Source organism: Sitophilus oryzae, unplaced genomic scaffold (assembly GCF_002938485.1).
Source record: "Sitophilus oryzae breed Bouriz unplaced genomic scaffold, Soryzae_2.0 scaffold_41_pilon_pilon, whole genome shotgun sequence".
NCBI classification, from domain to species: domain Eukaryota; kingdom Metazoa; phylum Arthropoda; class Insecta; order Coleoptera; family Curculionidae; genus Sitophilus; species Sitophilus oryzae.
Genome location: NW_022146996.1, coordinates 6,050,971 through 6,071,428, shown reverse-complemented (window position 1 = coordinate 6,071,428; position 20,458 = coordinate 6,050,971). Strand labels below are relative to the sequence as shown.

Genomic DNA, 20,458 nt, shown 5'->3' with positions numbered 1-20,458 from the left:
AATCAATCAAGTTGATTTCCACGTCATGTCGAATTTTCTAAATATAATGAAATTAAGAAAAAATACTACTTTCTGAAAAAATCTAAATCAGCATAAATAACTTTTGATTGTAATTATAATACCGTCTGATCGAGAAAAGAATGCGCCTAGTTGGCTTATAAATAACGATCGATAATATTCCCTATATAAGTTTACATATAAAGTAACAGCAATCTTCACCTCCACATCACTCCTGACGTCGTTTTTTTTATTGTAGGGTATTTACACCTTCAGTAATTTTATTTGTATCATGCCATCGAAAAAAAAAGCGTAAAAGGTGACTTAGTCGAACTACCAGTTCCTGTTATTTTAAGTTGTTTTGTTTAGGTGTATAGGTAAAATTATTTTTCTCGTTATTTTTATAAACTGTTAGTTTTTAGAAATTTAATGTTTAATACTGTATTGTCAATATATTTTCAATTATTAAATGATCAGCCAGTAATAATAATTCTTTATTCAAAATTCATTGTTAAGATTTGGTTAAAATTTAAACACACATACCTACTTTTCCATTGTGTTAACCATTAAACTGATTTTTTTATGAACTCGTTTTTTTTTAAAATACAACCCCTAGACAACTGATTAAAATCCTACATTTTGGGGGCCTGTCCGGGATATATCAGAATTTAGCGAATTGGCCAATAGAATAGAACAGTAAGTCAGCCTGAATATCAAGATTTAGCAAATTGTTAGCCGATAGAACCGCAAATCAGCCGGAATATCAATGATATTTGAAAAACTAATTGATAAACTGTTGTACCGAATTGGAGAAAAAAGAAGTAAGATAACAACTACAGCTGTACTTTAAGAAAAACGAAATTAGACGAAAGAAGAACAATTTTATTGTGTTATGAAGAGACAAACTCAGATAGAACTTCCCCCAAATCAACGATTCGACCGTAATAACTTTGAAGTGTGAAGGCACTGTGAAGGTGTTATACAGACTGTCCAAAAAGAAAATACTAATTGTGTGCTATACAAACTGTCCAGAGAGAAAATACAAATTGCAAGGTCTACATCAAGATTAAGTGATTTGTAGCTTTTTTATTAAAGGTTTGTGATATATACCCGAATCTTAAGGACAAATAACAGTTATGGTAGGATGCATGTATAGGGTTACTTTTTTTTTGGAAACTGAACAGTTTGACTATTTTTGCATCGTCTTGCTGGAAAAATATGTTTTCGAGTTCCATTAGGGGCAAATAATCAATAATGGGTCCAAAACCTAATAGTTAAAAGTGGCGAACTTATAAAAATTCTGTATTTCGAAGAGGACTATATTTTTGGAAAGATAATTTCCAAAAAATTTAAGTTATTTTCGCTTAATTAAAAATATACAGGGTGTCCCAAATAAAAAATATTTTTCTCTTGATAACTCATAAATTATTAATTTTAAAAAAATATACTTAAACCGTTAAATTCTATTTAAAAACATGCTTTGGAAATGTTTTTACAAAATACAAAATTTTCCCTAACAAAAAAGTTACAGCGATTTGTTAAAAATGCACATTTTTGAAAAACACCCCGTAATTCATAAAGGGTAACAGATATCGATGTGCGGTTTTCACCATCATGTTTTTAATAAAAATTGAGCTCCAGACACCGATATTAGTTTTCGTCTATCTCCTATAGAAAAGGGCGTTTCCCTTTAAAAGTGTCGAATTTGATCCGTCCTGTACACAGCATAATTTATTCATTGTCATGTATGAAGTGTCCTCAAAATGTGTTATTTTTTCTTCCAGGTGCTTATAACAGGACCGGCTGACACTCCATACGCGAACGGTTGCTTCGAATTAGATGTATTTTTCCCCGCCGACTATCCATTGTCACCTATGTTAATCAACTTAGAGACGACTGGTCATCACACGGTTAGATTTAATCCAAATTTATATAATGATGGAAAAGTATGCTTATCAGTAAGTACCCTTTATTGAAACAGTATTTAGATGTGTATATCGAAATCTTTCTCACAAAAACGGGAGACTGACTCAGTTAATTCATCATTACGTATTTGAATATTATGCTAAGATACCGTATGATCAGAAAAAGACGACGTCCAGTTGGCTTGGAAATAACGATCGATGACATTCCCCCAAAGACGTTATAAAGATAGACCGAACATCTCATTCATAAATACTCATTGGTAGTGTATAATCTATAAAATGAATAACTTTGAATTTTGACCGTTATTTTTTACCAACATGGCAAATATAAAATCCCTCTATCAAAAATGATATTCTTTAAATTGAGTGCCTGAACGAATCAGATAGGTAACTCTTTTTACTTTCGTGAAATAGAAAAGGAAAATAATAAAACAAGTGACATTTCTTCCTCTTCTTGCAAAAATTAACACAAAATGTCATAATTGTCAAAAGTAAAATGTCATCAGCTTTTGACATTTCTAAATATCAGACCAATGCCGTCTCTAATAGAACAGTCTCGGAGCGAGATTTATGACGTCACGCTAGTTAGATACTACGGATTAATAAATATGTTGTAGTATACATGGAAAACATAATTATTCCTCGTATTTTTGGTTTGTATTTTAAAAATGATATAGTTTACATGAAATATACATAATATACAGTTAATAAATACAAACCTATTTATAGTAATAAATACTTTGGCAAATAAACTATGAACCATACAAATGCAGCAATATTTTACAATATACAAATAATGAATAGGTACATAAGATAATGGGTAAAATGTAAAAAATATTTTAAATTTTGGGGTTTGAAAATCGGTCTAATTTAACAAAAAACATTCAATATCTACTAATACTGATGTATTATTATTTGCATTCACAAAATTTATATGTATATTTTGCAAATATTAATGTTCGAAAAATTATATTTGCAAATAATACAATATCATAGAAAAAAAGGCGTCACCGATGGCTATGAAATAAAAATCGCTGTCATTTTATATGTAAAATTATTCTAAAATGTTTGATTTTCTTGGGATTTAGGTTCGGGAAAAACGCCGATTAAGTTTTCATTTGGTTTTTCATTATTTTTTTTGGTTTAAAAAAAAACGTTTCAGCTAACATTATAGCCTTCATCAGTGTTGTGTCATATGAAAAAAATAGTGTCGAATATAATCCAAAAAATGACATAAAATATTCACACCAATTATTATTTATATCCCAGGCTGTTCTATTAGAGACGGCATTGCGTCAGCATGGCCGCAAGTTGCTAACCTAATAAAATTAACACTAGAAAAGCCCGCGGGAACTGTCAAATTCAAAGTTATTCGTTTTACAGACTATATCAAACATTCCAATGTATCAAACAAGGACAGAAGAGACAGAGAGGGCAGATATAAGATATAATAAAGCAATAAAATGTAAAAAAGGTCGGGTAAACATCTTTGTTTATTTGTTGAGCAAAATTCCTTTAGAATATCGTATATAATGACCAAAATATGATGCAATTTAAAAATAAATGTCACTTTCTGGCTTATAATAAAGTTTCAAATGCAACGTTTATAGTCAAATTTGTTATGATCTACAACAGTTAGGTAGTAATTGAGACGAATTATAATTCAATTACCGGCTACTACGTTCTTGTTTTAATAGATCAAAATTCAACAAATATAATTTAGAAATGATGTTAATTGTGAGAGGCTACCTTGTGGGACGCCTGTGTACAATTACGACGGAAATATAAAATGTCAAAACAATACCTACCTGTGAAAAGACAAATTCGGTTAATTTGAGCTAATTTTTCCACACACTTGACACTGTCGTACCATATTGAAAATCCGCAGATTCAAAAGTACTTTAAACAAAAACAAAAACTACTGAAAAACACTGAAAAGTTCACTTCGGACTTGATTCCGACTTCGAACACACCGTAAGCAAACCGTAAGCTAAACGTAGTACGCTATAACGGACTAAGGGTGCAGCCACACTATCCTAAAAACGGCGTATCGGCGTAACGGCGTAACGACCTTGAATCGATTTCCAGTAATTCTATTGGCTAAAATTTTTGACAGATGAATTTGACAGATAAAATTTCTGACAGATGAATGTTTTAGCCAATAGAATTACTGGAAATCCATTCAAGGTCATTACGCCCGTTACGCCGATACGCCGTTTTTAGGATAGTGTGGCTGCACCCTGAGGGCCGTCGCGAGGGGTGGTGGGACATGGGTGGGACAGACAGCTCATTTCATTTTGGAAGACTAGCAGCGACGTTGCCAATAGTTCTAGACGTTTCAGCACATTAAACAGTAAACATGTCCTTTAATAGTAACGCATATATCCTCTGGTTAATAACATATTGTTACGCATCTTCTTTAAAAATAAATTATTAATTTAATTAAGAAATTGAGATTTATTGATATCCGGTGAAGGTTTTAAAGTCACCTTTTCTGCAAATCAAACTAAGCAGATAGGCGCAAATTTGAAATGTGGCAATGTCGCCTTCTCTATCTCAGTTGGTTTTTACAGTACGTAGTCAACCTCCGATTGTTTGATCGGGTTAAAATGCACAATGTGATATCTGTTCTTACTAAATCTATGCATTCCCCATATAATTTTACGTATAAAATAACAGCGATCTTCATTTCCTAGCCATCTCTGACGCCTTTTTTTCGATCATACGGTAGTTTTCTTTAATATTTATAAAATAAGTTAAAAGTATAGTTTGTCCTGTGAGAGAATGTGTCAGTGACAGTTTGTCATTTTAATTGCAGGCTAAATTGTTTTCTTCTGTCAAATTTTAAATTTCTTTTTTTCACTGGACAGATGTACAGGGTGTCCCATTTTCGTGTTTTGCAGGGTTTTCGTTTATTTTGCAGGGTTTCTCGGTTTTTCTTCAAGATGGTAGACACAGATTTGTCCCAGCCCTCTTAGTTTCTGAACTACAGGTCGAATTTAAAAATTTTGTATTTTTCGACTCCCTTCGTATCTCGGTTATCTTATAAAGAAACAGAATTATCGCAAAAGATGAAAACTGAGTCCCATAAATATTTTTACGTAGAACCCAGAGGCGTAACTGGTTTTACGCTGGAACCTGTTATTTTCAAAATATGAATCAAACTTATATATTTTTTTAAATAGTACACCCCGTATATTATTTTATTATTTTTTTTTTTTTTTGGTTTGGTTTGGTAACATGAAAGTAAGTATAGAGTATATCGTCGGTGAAATGTGATAAACTACTAACTCCATTATTCCTAGTTTTACAGGAGAACAAAAAAACGGTACAAAAAAATATGGACATGTAGGAAGTATTTTCATGCGTTAATATGATGAAGAGATAAGAATTTTATTTGCTGGGGAACAATAAAACTCAATATTTCGTGTTACATCATTTTTTTCAGACACAATAGCAGATAGGTAGTAGATAGCAGGTATTCGTCTTGCAGAAATGAGAAATAAAAATATACTTTTGGAGATAGCAACCTTTATTGTTTGAAATTTTGAAAATGGAATTGAATATTACCCAAACAGATTTAGAAATATGCAATTAAATTTAAAAAATATGATATTCATAACCATATATTTAGAATATCGTCGGTCTAGAAGCAAAACATACAAGTCCAAAAACAAATAAATTTTTAATGCATTTTTAAAGAACTGAACTAAAATAAAACTGATTATGTATTATGGAAATTCTTGTACAAGTAAGTAATGGTTATTTAAACTATTTATAGCACGCCGATGAATTGCTCGTATATAGAGAATTTTGTTTTTCCCCTTACCCTTTACGGATACCCCATATTTACAGAACGGATCGACGCAGGGTCGGACTGGCCATATTATATATATTAGGGGGGCCCCAGCCTTCGCGAGCCCCCTTTATAGTTCATTATTTATTCTTAATAACTTTTGCTTTTGCATTGCATTTGCATTGTATTGGTTTACCTTGCATTAGGGTAGTTCCCTGATTTCTATACAGGGTGAGTCTTAAATAAGTGCAAATATTTTCAGGGCTAGTAAATCTCGATAAAAGAAACATAATATTTTCTCTTTACCGTTTTTTTTTTCAAATAAATCCAAAACAACCGATTTATTTCACTTTTAAAATTTCCAATTTTTTGCTATTTAAGAATCATTGGATTTTCTTTCTTGTAAATTTAATCTACTACCTATGTTGCCATATTACAAACAAAGTATGTTTTTAAACTAAAAATTAAAAAAAAATCCAAATTTTTTTTTAAAAAATTCCAAATTTTCAAAAAAAAATTCGCGCAAAAAAACTCATCGTGTTTCTTGGGTCGAAATATACTACTCCTAAAAATATTTGCACTTATTTAAGACTCACCCTGTATATAATAGGGAAAAATTGACCAAAACGTAAGGCGAAAAAATAGGCAAAAAAATCCACACGGGCCCCTCCTTACATTGATACTCGGGCCCCTTTGGCCTAGTGCGACCCTGGATCAACGTACTGTACTAAAGAAACATACGAGCAATCATACGAGTAAAGAATCCGTGTATTTGCTTTAGCCACAGATTAGGTATACTATAATCACACAGATTAGGTAATCTTATCCGTAATTCGTGGTACGAAAATTCTTTTTTATGACGCTGTGCAAATGAGTAAAATTTCCTGTGCGCAAAAATAAACTCGCGTAAAATAACAATAAACAGCGTAATAGAGAGATATCGCTAAACCGAATAGCGTGCATGGACGTTAATATAAGGGTGTTATTTCCTTTACTTGAGGTGGTATTAACTCTCTTCATTTATAGTTATCGGATCGGAAAGAATTCTGTTCTCGTCGCGTCCGCTATTTAAACTTAACCTAACTTTGAATTTAAAACTTTGAAATTATTTTGTTTACTAGGTATTTTAAAACTAAAGGGCTAAAGTGCTTATTTCCAGTGCTTCATTGTTCAACGTCTAACAGTGGGTTTAGGGCAACAAGCAATAAATTCTCTTAGAAGGGCTGAGTCGTCATCTGCTGTAAACCTAAGCATCTTTATAGGTTCTTTAATAATGGAAGAGGTGGAATCCATATTTTGGGCCATATTTATTTAATTTAAACTTATCCCAGCTACTTAAATATCAATTCAGTCTCAGTTTTCATCTTTTCGAGAAGTTACAAGATAACTGAGATACAAAGAATGGCAACATTTTCAAATTGCCCTGTATTTCAGGAAGTAAGAGGATTAGGACAAATTTGTGTGTAGTATCTTTAGTTTTATGAAAAAGTAGTACAGTGATGTGAAAACCGCATCATTGTACCACTACTCATAAATGAGATACCTCGTAAAAAAACATGAAAATGGGAAACCCTGTACTTACAGAGTTCAGTAATAATAACAAATTATATTATTATGTTAATGATTACTGATAACTTTGATACTATTTACTAATTATTTCTTATAGGTATTAAACACGTGGCATGGTAGACCAGAAGAAAAATGGAATGCTCAAACCTCCAGTTTTCTTCAAGTTCTAGTATCCATTCAAAGTTTAATTTTAGTACCGGAACCTTATTTCAATGAACCAGGTTATGAAAGAGCCAGAGGTAAAATAAATACGATACAGTCGTAGAATACAAATAACTTTAACCATAGTAGGAAGAAAATTTTCTCTTGTTTGATAATCTATAAAAGTAAAAAAATATGAAACAATTAAAAAAAAATTTCAAACGTCACAAAAGTATTAATTTATGCGACGTGATTGACGATAGAAAAAAGTTATTTTAAGGCCTAAGCACAAAAGTACTAAAATATATTATTAAACTGACATAAAGTGTCAAATTCAAAGAGCGTAACCATAGTTTCTCGATATACCGATTTAGTCATTTTAGAAGTGTGGTCTCGATTTTAACGTGCAAGACAGAGAATAATATAAATGACCGGTTGACAGACAGAGAGACAAAATCAAAAGCGGTGTTGCCGGTTTTTACGTTTGTAGGAAAATTTGCGTAGAAAAAAAAAATAAACTATTTCAAAAACTTTCATGTATACCACTGAAATGAAGATAATACATTATCTAAGCTAAATATATTCTATTACATCGGTAGTAAAATGAGTAACTAATTGTGAAAAATAAGGTTTTATAAATAATAAATTAAACCTAACTAAAATAAAATAACCTTTTATATGCAACATTTTGATGCAAAATCCAGCAATACCGCATAGAAGAAATGTATCAACCCAACTTTTTTTCTTTGTAATACATTTGATTTTCCATTAAGCTGCATCACTACCTACATCACTGTTTTACACGTTAAAATCCAGACCACACTTGACCAAATCGGTATAATTACATACAAGGTATTACTTTTAAATCTTTTTATATTACATATTTGGAACATTTGAAGTTGTTTTAAAATTATTTGTGGCGTTTGAAATAAAATAGGATGTTCTATTCGGAGTAAAAATAACTTTTTGCGCCTCGTATATGTCAAACGTACAGCCGCAACGCAGCTGTACGTTTGGAAAAAAAAACAATATACTATTAATATACCGGATGCGTCTCAAAAGTGGCTCACCCCTATAACTTTTTTATTTTTTTAGATAAAAAAACGAGATTTGGTATGTTAGTATATGACATAAATTAGGATTGTAAAAAATGTCTATACCTATGTGGCGGATTCATCTTTCCAAAAAAATCCTTTATGAGTATTTCGCCACTGCACTGCAAGAAAATCTACAAAATAAAATAATTATTTTTTGTAAACACTTCTGCGTTAAACCTAAACGGACGCTGCTTGTCAGAAATTATGTTTATAGTAATAGAAATATACCTAACAAAGAAAAAAAATGCTTAACGTTTCGGAAAGTTGTCTCTTTCCGTCGTCGGAAGCAAAAAAAAATACAAAGAATAAAGAAAAAAACTATTTGAAATATTGAAATTCAACTATTCGAGAACACTTTACTTTTTTAAAACAGATACGTCTACAAGAAACCGTTGACGTTCTGTTAAAAAATAGATAGATACTTAAATTTCACATCTAATCACAGTATAAGTGTAAAAAAAGGTGTTATAAAAAGTTTATATGATAGGGCAAAAATAATATGTACAGACGACATTTCACTAAATCTATACTAATATATAAAATCCTTAAGTGACTGACATACTACATACATACCGTATGATCGGAAAAAAAACGGCGTCCAGTTGGCTGGGAAATGACGATCGATGACATTTCCCATATAAATTTACATATAAAATGACAGCGATCTTCATTTCATAGCCAACGCTGACGCCGTTTTTTCTCGATCATACGGTATTAATCACGATCCTGCTCAAACCACTCAACTTAAGAAGCTCAGTTTTGGCATACAGGTTGATTCTAGGGTATAGAGGTTCGATAAGAAGGGATTTTTCGAAATTCCAGTTCCAAGAGGGTGAAACCACCCCTCAAATATTACAATATTTTTTATTTTAAAAACGGTCAAGTTTCCGAAAAAACGCTTAAACACGTATATTTTATTTTGTTCTTTTACATATTTTAAGATTTTTTAAAGATATATACAGGGTGTTTCGAAAAATCTGGTCATTGATTAATCACGATCCTACTTAAAGCGCTTGACGTAAAAAGCTGATTTTTGGAAAACAGATTGACTTTAGGGTGTAGAGGTTCGATAAGAAGTGATTTTTCGAAACTCGAATTCTAAGGGGGTGAAACTATCTCTCAAATATTAAAATATTTTTTATTTAAAAACCGGTGAGTTTTTCGGAAAAACTCTTAAACACGTATATTTTATTTTGTTGTTTTACATATTTTAACATTTTTTGTAAATTTATACAGAGTGTTTCATAAAATATGACCATTGAGTAATCACGATTCTGCTTAAACTGCTTGACGTTTAAAGCTGATTTTTGGTAAACGGATTGACTGTGTGGTGTAGAGATTCGATAAGGATAGCTTTCTCGAATCTCAAATTCCAAGAGGGTGAAACCGCCCCTCAAATATTACTATATTTATTATTTAAAAAACGGTTAGTCTTTCGGGAAAACGCTTGGACAAGCATAATTTATTTGTTTTTTTTACATATTTTGAAATTTTTTAAAAAATCATGGTGTTCCAAAAAGTTGGGTAATTTCTTAACCACTATTCTGCTTAAACTGCTTGACGTAAAAAGCTTATTTTTGACAAACGGATTTTTCGAAAGTCAAATTCCAACGAGATGAAACTACCCCTCAAATATTACCAAGTTATATAATAATATCGCCATATTGTTTTTTCTCATGCTGACATAAATGTGAGAAAATTTTATTCAGTTTTTTATGTTAATGGAAATTCTTACTTTGCTTTATGATCACTATTACAAATGATTAATTCGACGCGAACGAAGTCGCTGGTACACGCTAGTAGAGATATAAACCAATTTTTTTGGATAAATTAGGATTGATTGACGTAATCAATTTTTTTTTTGGTCACTTCCTGTTTCCCCGGAAATGACAGCAACTTTTGATTTTTAAATGGCGCCCTCTGTATTTTCTTACTTTATTCGATAGGAAATGACATTCTAAATAGAATGACATATCATATGTCTGAATATGTCAACTTTTGACATTCTCGCTTAATAAAAAATCGTATTTTAAATTTCAATCTAGAGTGCCATGGATATGCTAAAAATACTAATTTTTAATCAAGGAGCCTTGGAAAAATAGAATTGATCGTCTAATGTTTTTCGTGTCTTGTCCTGGTCAGTTAAATATGCCCATATCGTATTTTTAATATCTCAAATTTTTCAAATGGAACGAGGGTGGTTCATTAGCATATTTGGAAAAAGCATTTTTTTACGAATAATTTGATACCATACACTTGGTATTTCGAGTCAAATTTTCGTTATGAAACGCATGTTATAATTTCAAATAAACCATATGCGAAAATGTCAAAAGTTGACATATGATATCTCATTCTATTCAGAATGGAATTTCCTATTGAATAAAGTAAGAAAATACCGACGGTGCTATTTAAAAATCAAAAGTTGTAGTAATTTCCGGTAAAACAGGACAAGTGACCAAAAACAACTGAATACATCAATCCATCCTAATTAATGTCATATACTAACATAACAAATCTCATTTTTTTTTATCTAAAAATATAAAGAAGTCGTAGGGGTGAGCAACTTTTGAGACGCGGTATATTTAAGATTAGTATGTAAAATGATTTTATTATTTTAGGGACACCTGCTGGAACTACTAACTCTAAAGATTATAATTTAAATATCTGCCAAGCTACAGTAAGGTGGGCGATGCTAGATCAAATTTTAAATCCTTGCCCTTGTTTTAAAGATGTGATACATGCACACTTCTACATGAAGAGGCATGAAATTTTAGCGCAAGTAGAGAAATGGGTGCAAGATTTAGAATTCGAGACAAAGCGGGAAAAGAAAAACACTAGAACAATAAAGAAAAATAGAAGTTCTTCACTTGAAAATTTTAAAAAGGTATATTTTATTGTTAAATATGGAGTATGTATGGATAAAATATAAAACGTTTGCATTTTTCAGATTTATAAGCAATTACAAGAACAGTTGGCTAAATTAAAACCACCTGGTTTGGGATATAGAGAGACAGTTAGTGAGCAACCTGTAGATGACGACGATGATGAGGAGGGAAGTCCTACAACACCAACAAATAGTATGGAGGTTACAATAGATCAAGACCAAACTAAAGACATTGAAACAGATAAAGCAATGGAAAAAATGGTTAACGATATGTGCAAGTGATAAAGTGTTAAATATTAAATTTTTATTTTTGCATTTATTATGATTCCTGGTGAAAAGGAAAACTATACAAATGTTGTATGAACAGAAAGTAAAGCAAAAATAATTTTATTAAAACGATTTATGCCTTACCTTCGTGATGTTGAAATTATTTTGAGATTTTAAGTTTTTGTACACACTGTTTTCAATAACTTAGTTACCAGATAATCTTCCTGTGTCATAAAAGGTTAACTTGCGATTGAGAATGAATCTAGGACTTACTGTAACTTATTTTCTTTTTAAATTATTCTAAACGAAATGTGATTTTAAAATAAAAGTTTTTGTTTTAATGTTTGTTTTTATGGTACCACATTATCTATATTTTGATGACTATTAAATAGCATACATACATATATGATATAATTATTGTTTTAATTACTTTATTTACATAGAAGTATTATATAACTTAAATATATAATAATTTACTTAGTTGAAACTCTAGTGCGTTTATTCCATGAAAAATTGACACCATATGATTTTGGCTTGAAACGTTTCTCCAACTTACTCTCCTGCACAAAGTATTTCCAACCATTTTGTTCACAATATTCAATCGCTTCTTCTTTATTGCTAAACTGAATTTTTAAGTTTGATAATGGATCACCACTACAAAATCCACATTTTAGAAATTTAATAAAAAATAAAATATTGTTCTATTAAATTACGTTGAAGACCAGCCCATTAGTGGATTTTCCCATCTCTCTTTGGTATCAAAATCAATCTCCCAGTGACCAATATTATTTGTGCCACTCTGCATACAGTTCTTAGGTGGTTCGTATATTCTTACTGTACGGGTTTTAACTTGTTCTTCAGGTACACCACTAATTAATGAAGTGTTGGTCTGAAAGTTAATAAATTGAGTATTTAAAGTACGACGATCCTAATTTAAGAATAATAAACTAATAGAAATAAGGAATAACTTACTGGTCCCTCGACAGTTATGTAACCTTGAAGCTTTTTTCTGTGTTCTATTTCTTCAGGTTTTAAAAGGGACAAATCGGTGCTTATCAAAGGCGCATCCCCCTGTAAAACTGCAGTTGAAGAAATTCCAGGGGCCCCTCTAAAATAATAATTTCAATATAGTAGTAAGAGGTTAACAATCCTAAAAAATTGTTTTACTTTAAATGTACACAACATTGTCTTAGATGCCTGGCCTTCAGTAAAATTGAAGCCATTCTTTTATAGAAAATGAAATTATCCCTAATATTCTAAATAGGCAAAATATCTTGTTTATCTCAATTTCTAAAATTTTGACTTTTTGACCATTAGATAATTTTGACTTTGACATGGATGTGGATGTCAAAAAATCATATGGTAGATTATACTGCATTACTGGTTGCCTATAGGTAATATGTGTTTTATTGCTCAGTAGAGTACGCAAGATACTTTTTTAAAGAAAATCTTACCCACGGCCACACAGAAAGCGTTTTTTTGAGACTAAAACCCTTGTTTATATATCAAGGCTCAAACAAAATAACAGGATTATATAGGAGTGGCCCCACCAAAAGCGTGTAGCGTTCGGCGTATCTCGCAAAAAACGCAAATGAAAACAAATCAGTTTGTTTTCAAAGGTTTTCTGTATCGTCTGTCTTTTTAAGGCTGGTTTATATTGGTATTAATAGTAGTAGAGTTCACTAGCATACTTTTTTCTAAAACACTCTACTTTGCCCACTTTGGTAGAGTAACTGTATACACGTCTCCAGTAATTTGAAAAGATAGTTCAGTTTAAAGTGTGTCACCAGAGTGTGTCACAATCTCCATAGTTACAATTAACAAGCAGGTTAGGCATATTGACTTTTTATGAAAGAATCCATTAAATGAAACCATTTAATATTTGGAACATAGACATCTATGATAGACATCATTTAAATCAGAACCTGATTTTTTTGACTTTTTTGTTTTGTTAACTTCTTGATTATTAGTACACCTCAAATTTTTATTTTTTTGTTTTAATTCATCTAACCTAACCAAAATTTTCCTTTGATATATATTTTACAATTTCTTCGTAGGTCGCTGATCTCATTGATCTATTTCTATAATTATGGCGGCTGATATTCCATATACACTCGTAATCCTTGTATACTGCCACTAATTTCGTAGTTTCAGATTCCGTCCACTTCATTTTCTTTCATACGTAAGCAAAATTTTTAGTTAGTTAATTTTAATTAAGAAGTAAAAAGAGATCGGCAAGCACAAGAAACATCCAAACACTCACCTCTACTAAAGCTAGTCTAGTGCCTGTTTACAGTGGTATAGTAAACTAGCAAACCGGTAGAGTAGAGTAAGATGGTGATAGTGGGGGTAGGCTAGTAGAGTGTACTATTCCACACGTGCTATCCACTCTACTCGCCCTTAGACTATCTATAGTACTATAATGTAACTAGCACAAACTGTTTACATTATTCTAGTAGTGGGATAGTACGCACTCTACCACCGTACTCAACTACTATTAATACCAATGTAAACCAGCCTTAATGCGTCTTTAGCATTAGCGTAACTAGCAATTCATCTTGGGGGGGAGGGGGGGGCGTAGGTATACAAATAAACAGTGTAGGTATACAAATGTTGCAGAGATGGTGATTTCAGAAAGTCATAATATGATTTGCTGGCAAAAATAAATGTTTAGTGGTTAGCAAATTATTTTTAATTATAGTGGTGAATCGCGAGGAGCCGCACTATCACCTGCAGCAAAAATGAAATTATTTGCGACAATTAACTGTTGAACACGGGTTTTCAAAATTCTAGCTGAAGTACTCGGTGTTCACCAACTACTGTCTGCATCTGCAAGACATCATCTACTTCTGTAATGCACGCAGTGTTGGAGAAGGCCAATATTTGTATTAGATTGCCTAACAGTGCTGAGGATTTTCGGAAAGTTAAACGGTTTTAGTCAGAGAGATGCCGTTTCCAACTGCTATCGGTGCCATAGACTGATGTATACGCATGCCAGAATTCCAAATTTCAAAACTAAGAAAGTTTGGATATGGTGATGAATATGTACAATAAAAAAAGGATATTGCAGCATTAATACATTCAACTTGCAACGCAAAATAATTTTTCTAGTCTAGCTTGAAAAAAGTCCTATGGGCATTTCGCCACTTGCACTATAAGAAAAGATATAAGTAATTGTTATCAGGTAGAAATTGTTAATTCTGAAGTTTAACTCAGTTTAACTTGATATAACGTCATTCTTACAGAACGTCAACGGTTTTTGAAGTGAAACTTCTTTACACGCGTTGGGAGTAAAAATTCAAGGCTGTGACACACGAGCTAGCGTCAGGAAAAGTGGTAACGGCAATGTTGCCACAGTTACCCCATTCGGGGTAAATCTACCTAATTTCACTTCAAAAACGGGTGACGTTCTGTTAAAATGACTTTATATCAAGTTAGACTTCAAAATTAACAATTACCAAAACCAATCACCAAACCAAATCAATATACTACCTGATAACAATTATTACTTATTTTCTTACAGTGCAAGTGGCGAAATACCCATAGGACTTTTGTGAAGAGATGAATACGCCACAAAGGTCTAGACATTTTTTATTCTCTGTTATTATTAATTACAATATTTTATTTAAAAATTGTGATTAATTGTTGAATTTAACACATTGTACACAATATGCGATACCAATTATTTCTGTCCTTTTCGAGGTTTATCAAATCATGTTATAACTTATATAAAATGTATACTTAAGTAATATGTATATAAAATGTTATAACTCAACAATTATCTCAACATAAACTTTGCATGGTTAGATAAAAATTAGATGTTATGGTAATAATATAATATAACAAAGTATACCGGGTGTTGCATCGTCGGACGGGACATAGGAAATCCCATGTAAATTTTAATGGGGTCAATTATTGGCTTCCCTAATTATTTTAGAGAATAATTCTATTTAGGTTTATTGAAGCACACTAAAACCCACATTCAAAAGAATAACTTTAGATATTTTTTATTAGCTCGTTTACGAGTTATCGCCGATTTCTTTTTAAATATTTCTCTATATATTCTATATATTCATCGCCGATTTCTTTCTTATGGCCCTGTATTTACTTATGAGCACCAGTCAAGGTAAAAGAGATAACTGTCAAATGAAGTTGTCATTTCAGAAATTTACCTATTTAGTGCTTTATTATTTTTGAAAACTCATTCCTACATCGGAAATCTTAAAGATGTATTTATAAATACAAATTAATATGAATTAAAGTAAAATAAAGTAATCAATTACAAAGGTTAATTATAGTATTTTATTACAATATTCAATAACTTATTAATTTAGGTACTACTAAATTGTTAGAACTTTAGGATTTAAGAAGATGTTCAAATATTCCTCCATCGACTGCTAGACAATAACCCAGGCGATCATAAAATTCTCTTCTTACATTCGCTAGTTGGTAAACTGAAATTCTATTGCATTCGGCAAAAATAGCATTTTTTAACTCGTCTAGATTTGGGTATTTTTTATCCCTATAAAAATATTTATTTGGCGAAAATATATATTTGGCGAAATATCAGGAGACCTTGCTGGCCAATTTACTGTATGATTTAGGCCAATAACGTTTCCGTTAAAACTATTGTCTAAATATTCCCGAACAGCCAGGGTATTATGTGCCGGGCAGCCATCCATTTGGTACCAAACTTCCTGATTTTCCCTAGCGGCATCATGTAAAGCAGGTAAAATATGATTTTCGAGTAGTTCCAAATAATATTCTGCATTTAAATTTCGCGTAAGAAATAATGGCCCGATAATATTGTGTCCGAATATCCCTGCCCAAACATTTACTTTCTGTGGATATTGCGTCCTTGTTTCGACAAACCTGTGTTGGTTTTCTTTGTTCCTATATCGATAATTTTGAACACTGGGTTCATTATTTAAGGTAAACGTACATTCGTCAGTGAAACATATGTTTTTTAAAAAATCCATATCCGTGTTTGCTCTTTCCATCATATCAAAACAAAACGCCTGCCGCCGTATTTCGTCCCCATCTCGTAGCTCTTGGTGCTTTTCATATTTGAAGGAATAGTATTTATGTCGTTTCAAAATTCGAAACGCTGTAGTGTGATCTATTCCTATTTCATCCTCAAGTTTCCTTGTGCTGATCTTTCCATCGTTCTCTTCCACGCACAATAAAACTTCCAAGTCGGTATTATTTCTTGCATCTTCTCTTTGTTCCTGCCTTGCTTCACATCTGCAGTTCGGTAGTGTAATTCATGGCTAATATTTTCGATGTAGGTATGAGTTTTTAATAATAATAATAATAAAGCACTAAATAGATAAATTTCTGAAATGACAACTTCATTTGACAGTTATCTTTTACCTTGACTGGTGCTCATAAGTAAATACAGGGCCATAAGAAAGGAGAAAGATTTAAAAAGAAATCGGCGATAACTCGTAAACGGGCTAATCAAAAATATCTAAAGTTATTCTTTTGAATGTGGGTTTTAGTGCTCTTCAATAAACCTAAATAGAATTATTCTCTAAAATAATTAGGGAAGCCAATAATTGACCCCATTAAAATTTACATGTGATTTCCAATGTCCCGCTCGACGATGCAACACCCGGTATATCAAATAACTTATAACTGATATTCAACAACTAAAAAAAATATATTCCATTAAAAATCGCAATCGTATATACAGGGTGTCACAGAAATAAGTGCAAGTATTTTAAGGAGTGGTAGATCTCGATAAAAGAAACATATTTTCTCTTTATCGTTTTTCAAAAAAAAAGTCCAAAATAACAGAGTTAATTTACTTTGAAAATTTAAAAAAATAATATTTTTGCTAAAATTTTGAGAACCACTGTTCTGGATTTTCTTTTTTGTAAATTTAATCTAATACCTATGTTGCCATATTATCAAGAAATTATGTTTTTTTACTAAAAACTAAAAAATTTCCAAAAAAATTTTCAAAAAATTTCGAATTTTTAATTTTTTTGTTCGCGAAAAAAACCTCATAGGCGTCTTTCTGGGATTGAACTATACTATCAGTTAAAATACTTGCACTTATTTCTGGGACATCCTGTATAAAGAAGCGCAGATCTTATAATATATTTTATTTAGCTACTTCATGTATTGTAAAAAATTCCATAAAATCAAAGATTGCAATTCAATGTAGCGTAAATTTTAAAACCACTCGAAACTATGATCATTGGTAAAATGAAATCATGGTTCATTTCATTCATCTAATTCTTCACAATTTAGTGTACCACTAGAGTATGGTAAATGTAACCTTACAACAGTGACGGCACACTGGTTTTTCAAGGGGATCCTAAAATTAATATTTTTAATTTTGTAAAAAATCATAAATCCTGTTTTCTGTTAAAAATAACAGTAAATAACTTAAGGAAGACTTTTTCTCTTGTACACTAGAAAAAGTATTTTATATTTTTAGTCCCCATTTTTGTATAAAACCTTCGAGCAATAATAATCGCACATATTTACAAATATTTTCATAGATACGTATACTGAATGATCCATATACTGTGATAACTGTGTGCCGAAACTGTGATACTGTTGTAATGGATTTTTAAATGCCTATTAGCTACTAGTAAATTTAAGTATAAGACTTATTAAATTTAGGTATAAGACCCTGTATACTTAAATTTCAATAATCATAAAGTTCACAAACATCTCAAAATAGCAAATAGCATTTTTTTTTAAATGAAACCCTCTGTATAATATTGCATATTTCAATTCTTCCTTCAATTTTAAGGAATAATCGTAATACAAAATGTACCTACATAAATTGAAGAATTGAAATGTTAAACGAAGATTTTGTAATTTCCAGATTTGATATAGTCATTTTATACATTTATAAACGCTAACTTGAGAACTAATATCAAATATTATTAAGTATCACAGTTTCGACAGAATGGCATCGTTAAATGAAACTAAACATGTCTAAATTAATTAAATCAAATTGTTTAAGTGATATTTTCAAAAGTCAATAATCTATTTTAAAAGTTTTCATGTATACTACTGAAATGATGCTAATATACCTAAACTAAATAAAATATAATCTAGTACAGCTGTAGTAAAATGTAGTATAGAAAAATATAAGCTATTTTAAAAGCTTTCATGTATTACAGTTGAGGGTTGGAACCTTTGGTGTTACACAGCAAAATAAAAACACTAGATCACCACAATACACCAAAACACTTTTACACTTTTACTTGGACGCGCGTTTCGCTAACCATGTTAGCATCATCAGCAGATGATTATAAACTCGCGGTAAAAAGTAAAAGTGTTTTGGTGTATTGTGGTGATCTAGTGTTTTTATTTTTCATGTATACTACTGAAATGATGATAACATATCTAAACTAAATATAATCTATTACAGCTGTAGTATCTATTTTTATACTGTAAAACTAAACATTTAATATTACTACTTAAAGCCCATGATCTGTATTGATAGGAAAGAATTTTGTAGAAAAATAAGACTATTTAGAATGTATGTAAAGAAAGCTGTCTGTCCTCAAGCATTTGCCTCCCGATTACAAAATAGCGGACAACAAAAAAATCATTACGCTCCATGATTGATTTTCTGGAGAAGAAAGAAAAATGTTATTATTGTAAGCTGTTAAACAAATAGTTCACCCCATTCTTCTCTTGTGGGGAATAATATGGTATGCCATAATATGGTTTAACAAAGATTAAAATTAAAATTAGTTTACCTTTTACCCTTGTGGAAATATGCAAACTTTAAACCTTTGTTTAATAAACTGAGCTCTTGTTTATCAAAAGTCTGCGAAGAAAGATTCTCTACTATGTTTATGTCTCTTTGGAAAACATGTTTGTTTTTAGAGCTTTTTAATTTTTTAAACTTACTATTCAAAATGGACATTTTCTTAACAAATTTTGAATTGATAACCACAAACATATTTCTCTGAAAGAGACACCAACATTCATACTCTACATTAGTTAGCTTAGAAGTAAGTTTTTTGTAAAGTCCATAGGATTAATGTAATCTTAGAATTTTAGGAATGTAGCTGAGTGTAATGGATATTCTCCTTCACTAGTTGATAAATTAATTAGAAAACGTAGGTATAGGTTAATGATTTCTGAAAATTCGACTCTTCAAGTGGAGAAAGATACGTCTAAATATTTTTTGATACCGTTTGATAGAGAGTTATCCCGTGGTCTAAAAGGAATGTTTAAGAATGTCAATTATAAACATGTGTATAGTGCTAATAATAAATTACAACAATTATTAGGTAATCCAAAGGATAAAACACCTCCACTGGAAACCACTGAAACCTCCACTGGTCGGGTATTTATGAGATTTCTTGTAAAGATTGTAATCAGAAATATGTTGGGCAAACTAGAAGATCAATTAACTAGATTCAAACATTTAGCTCAGATAAGATATGGTAGACAGGATAAATCTTGCGTTGCCGAACATATTGTTGATAAAGAACATTGTATAGATCTTAATAATTTAAAATTAATTAAACAAGTCTCAAATTACAGGCAATTAGATGCATATGAAAGCATCAGAATTAGTAAATGTAAAGATTGTATGAACAGAGACAGCGGTCCAATTCCTTCAAGTTCTTTGTTCTTACTACTCTAGTGGCGGAAATCTAACTGTTACGCTCAGTGGGCTCTGACTCGGTTGGCTAGATTTTGCCACGCCCACTCGTTGCCCATTGGGCGAGTATATAAACGCTCAACTAGTATATTGTACTTTAGTTTATAATCATCTGCTGATGATGCTAACATGGTT

General features: G+C 31.2%; 3 protein-coding genes across 3 annotated transcripts in view; 1 reads left to right on the top strand and 2 right to left on the bottom strand.

Moving 5' to 3' along the window:
- LOC115885741 (baculoviral IAP repeat-containing protein 6) overlaps positions 1-12,017 on the top strand; it is a 105,522-nt gene extending 93,505 nt beyond the window's left edge. Inside the window, exons 34-37 of the mRNA XM_030904748.1 lie at positions 1,782-1,955; positions 7,385-7,526; positions 11,144-11,409; positions 11,473-12,017. Coding sequence (XP_030760608.1) covers positions 1,782-1,955; positions 7,385-7,526; positions 11,144-11,409; positions 11,473-11,691 — 801 coding nt within the window. The 3' untranslated portion in view covers positions 11,692-12,017. The remainder of the gene's footprint in view (positions 1-1,781; positions 1,956-7,384; positions 7,527-11,143; positions 11,410-11,472) is intronic.
- LOC115885743 (glycogen-binding subunit 76A-like) overlaps positions 1-20,458 on the bottom strand; it is a 426,966-nt gene that overhangs the window by 197,116 nt on the left and 209,392 nt on the right. The window lies entirely within an intron of this gene.
- On the bottom strand, positions 12,081-13,015 carry LOC115885745 (NADH dehydrogenase [ubiquinone] iron-sulfur protein 4, mitochondrial-like). Its single transcript, XM_030904754.1, has 4 exons — positions 12,844-13,015; positions 12,649-12,784; positions 12,390-12,565; positions 12,081-12,330 (listed from the first exon to the last, which is right to left on the bottom strand). Exons 1-4 carry the CDS (start codon positions 12,897-12,899, stop codon positions 12,150-12,152), a joined length of 549 nt encoding a protein of 182 aa, XP_030760614.1. The 5' UTR covers positions 12,900-13,015; the 3' UTR covers positions 12,081-12,149.

Coding starts and splice junctions, on each gene's coding strand:
- LOC115885745 (XM_030904754.1), bottom strand. CDS start 12,899: ATGGCTTCAATTTTACTGAAGGCCAGGCATCTAAGACAATGTTGTGTA. Junction 12,785..12,843: donor CAATGTTGTGTACATTTAAA/GTAAAACAATTT, acceptor TTATTATTTTAG/AGGGGCCCCTGGAATTTCTT. Junction 12,566..12,648: donor ACATAACTGTCGAGGGACCA/GTAAGTTATTCC, acceptor ATTAACTTTCAG/ACCAACACTTCATTAATTAG.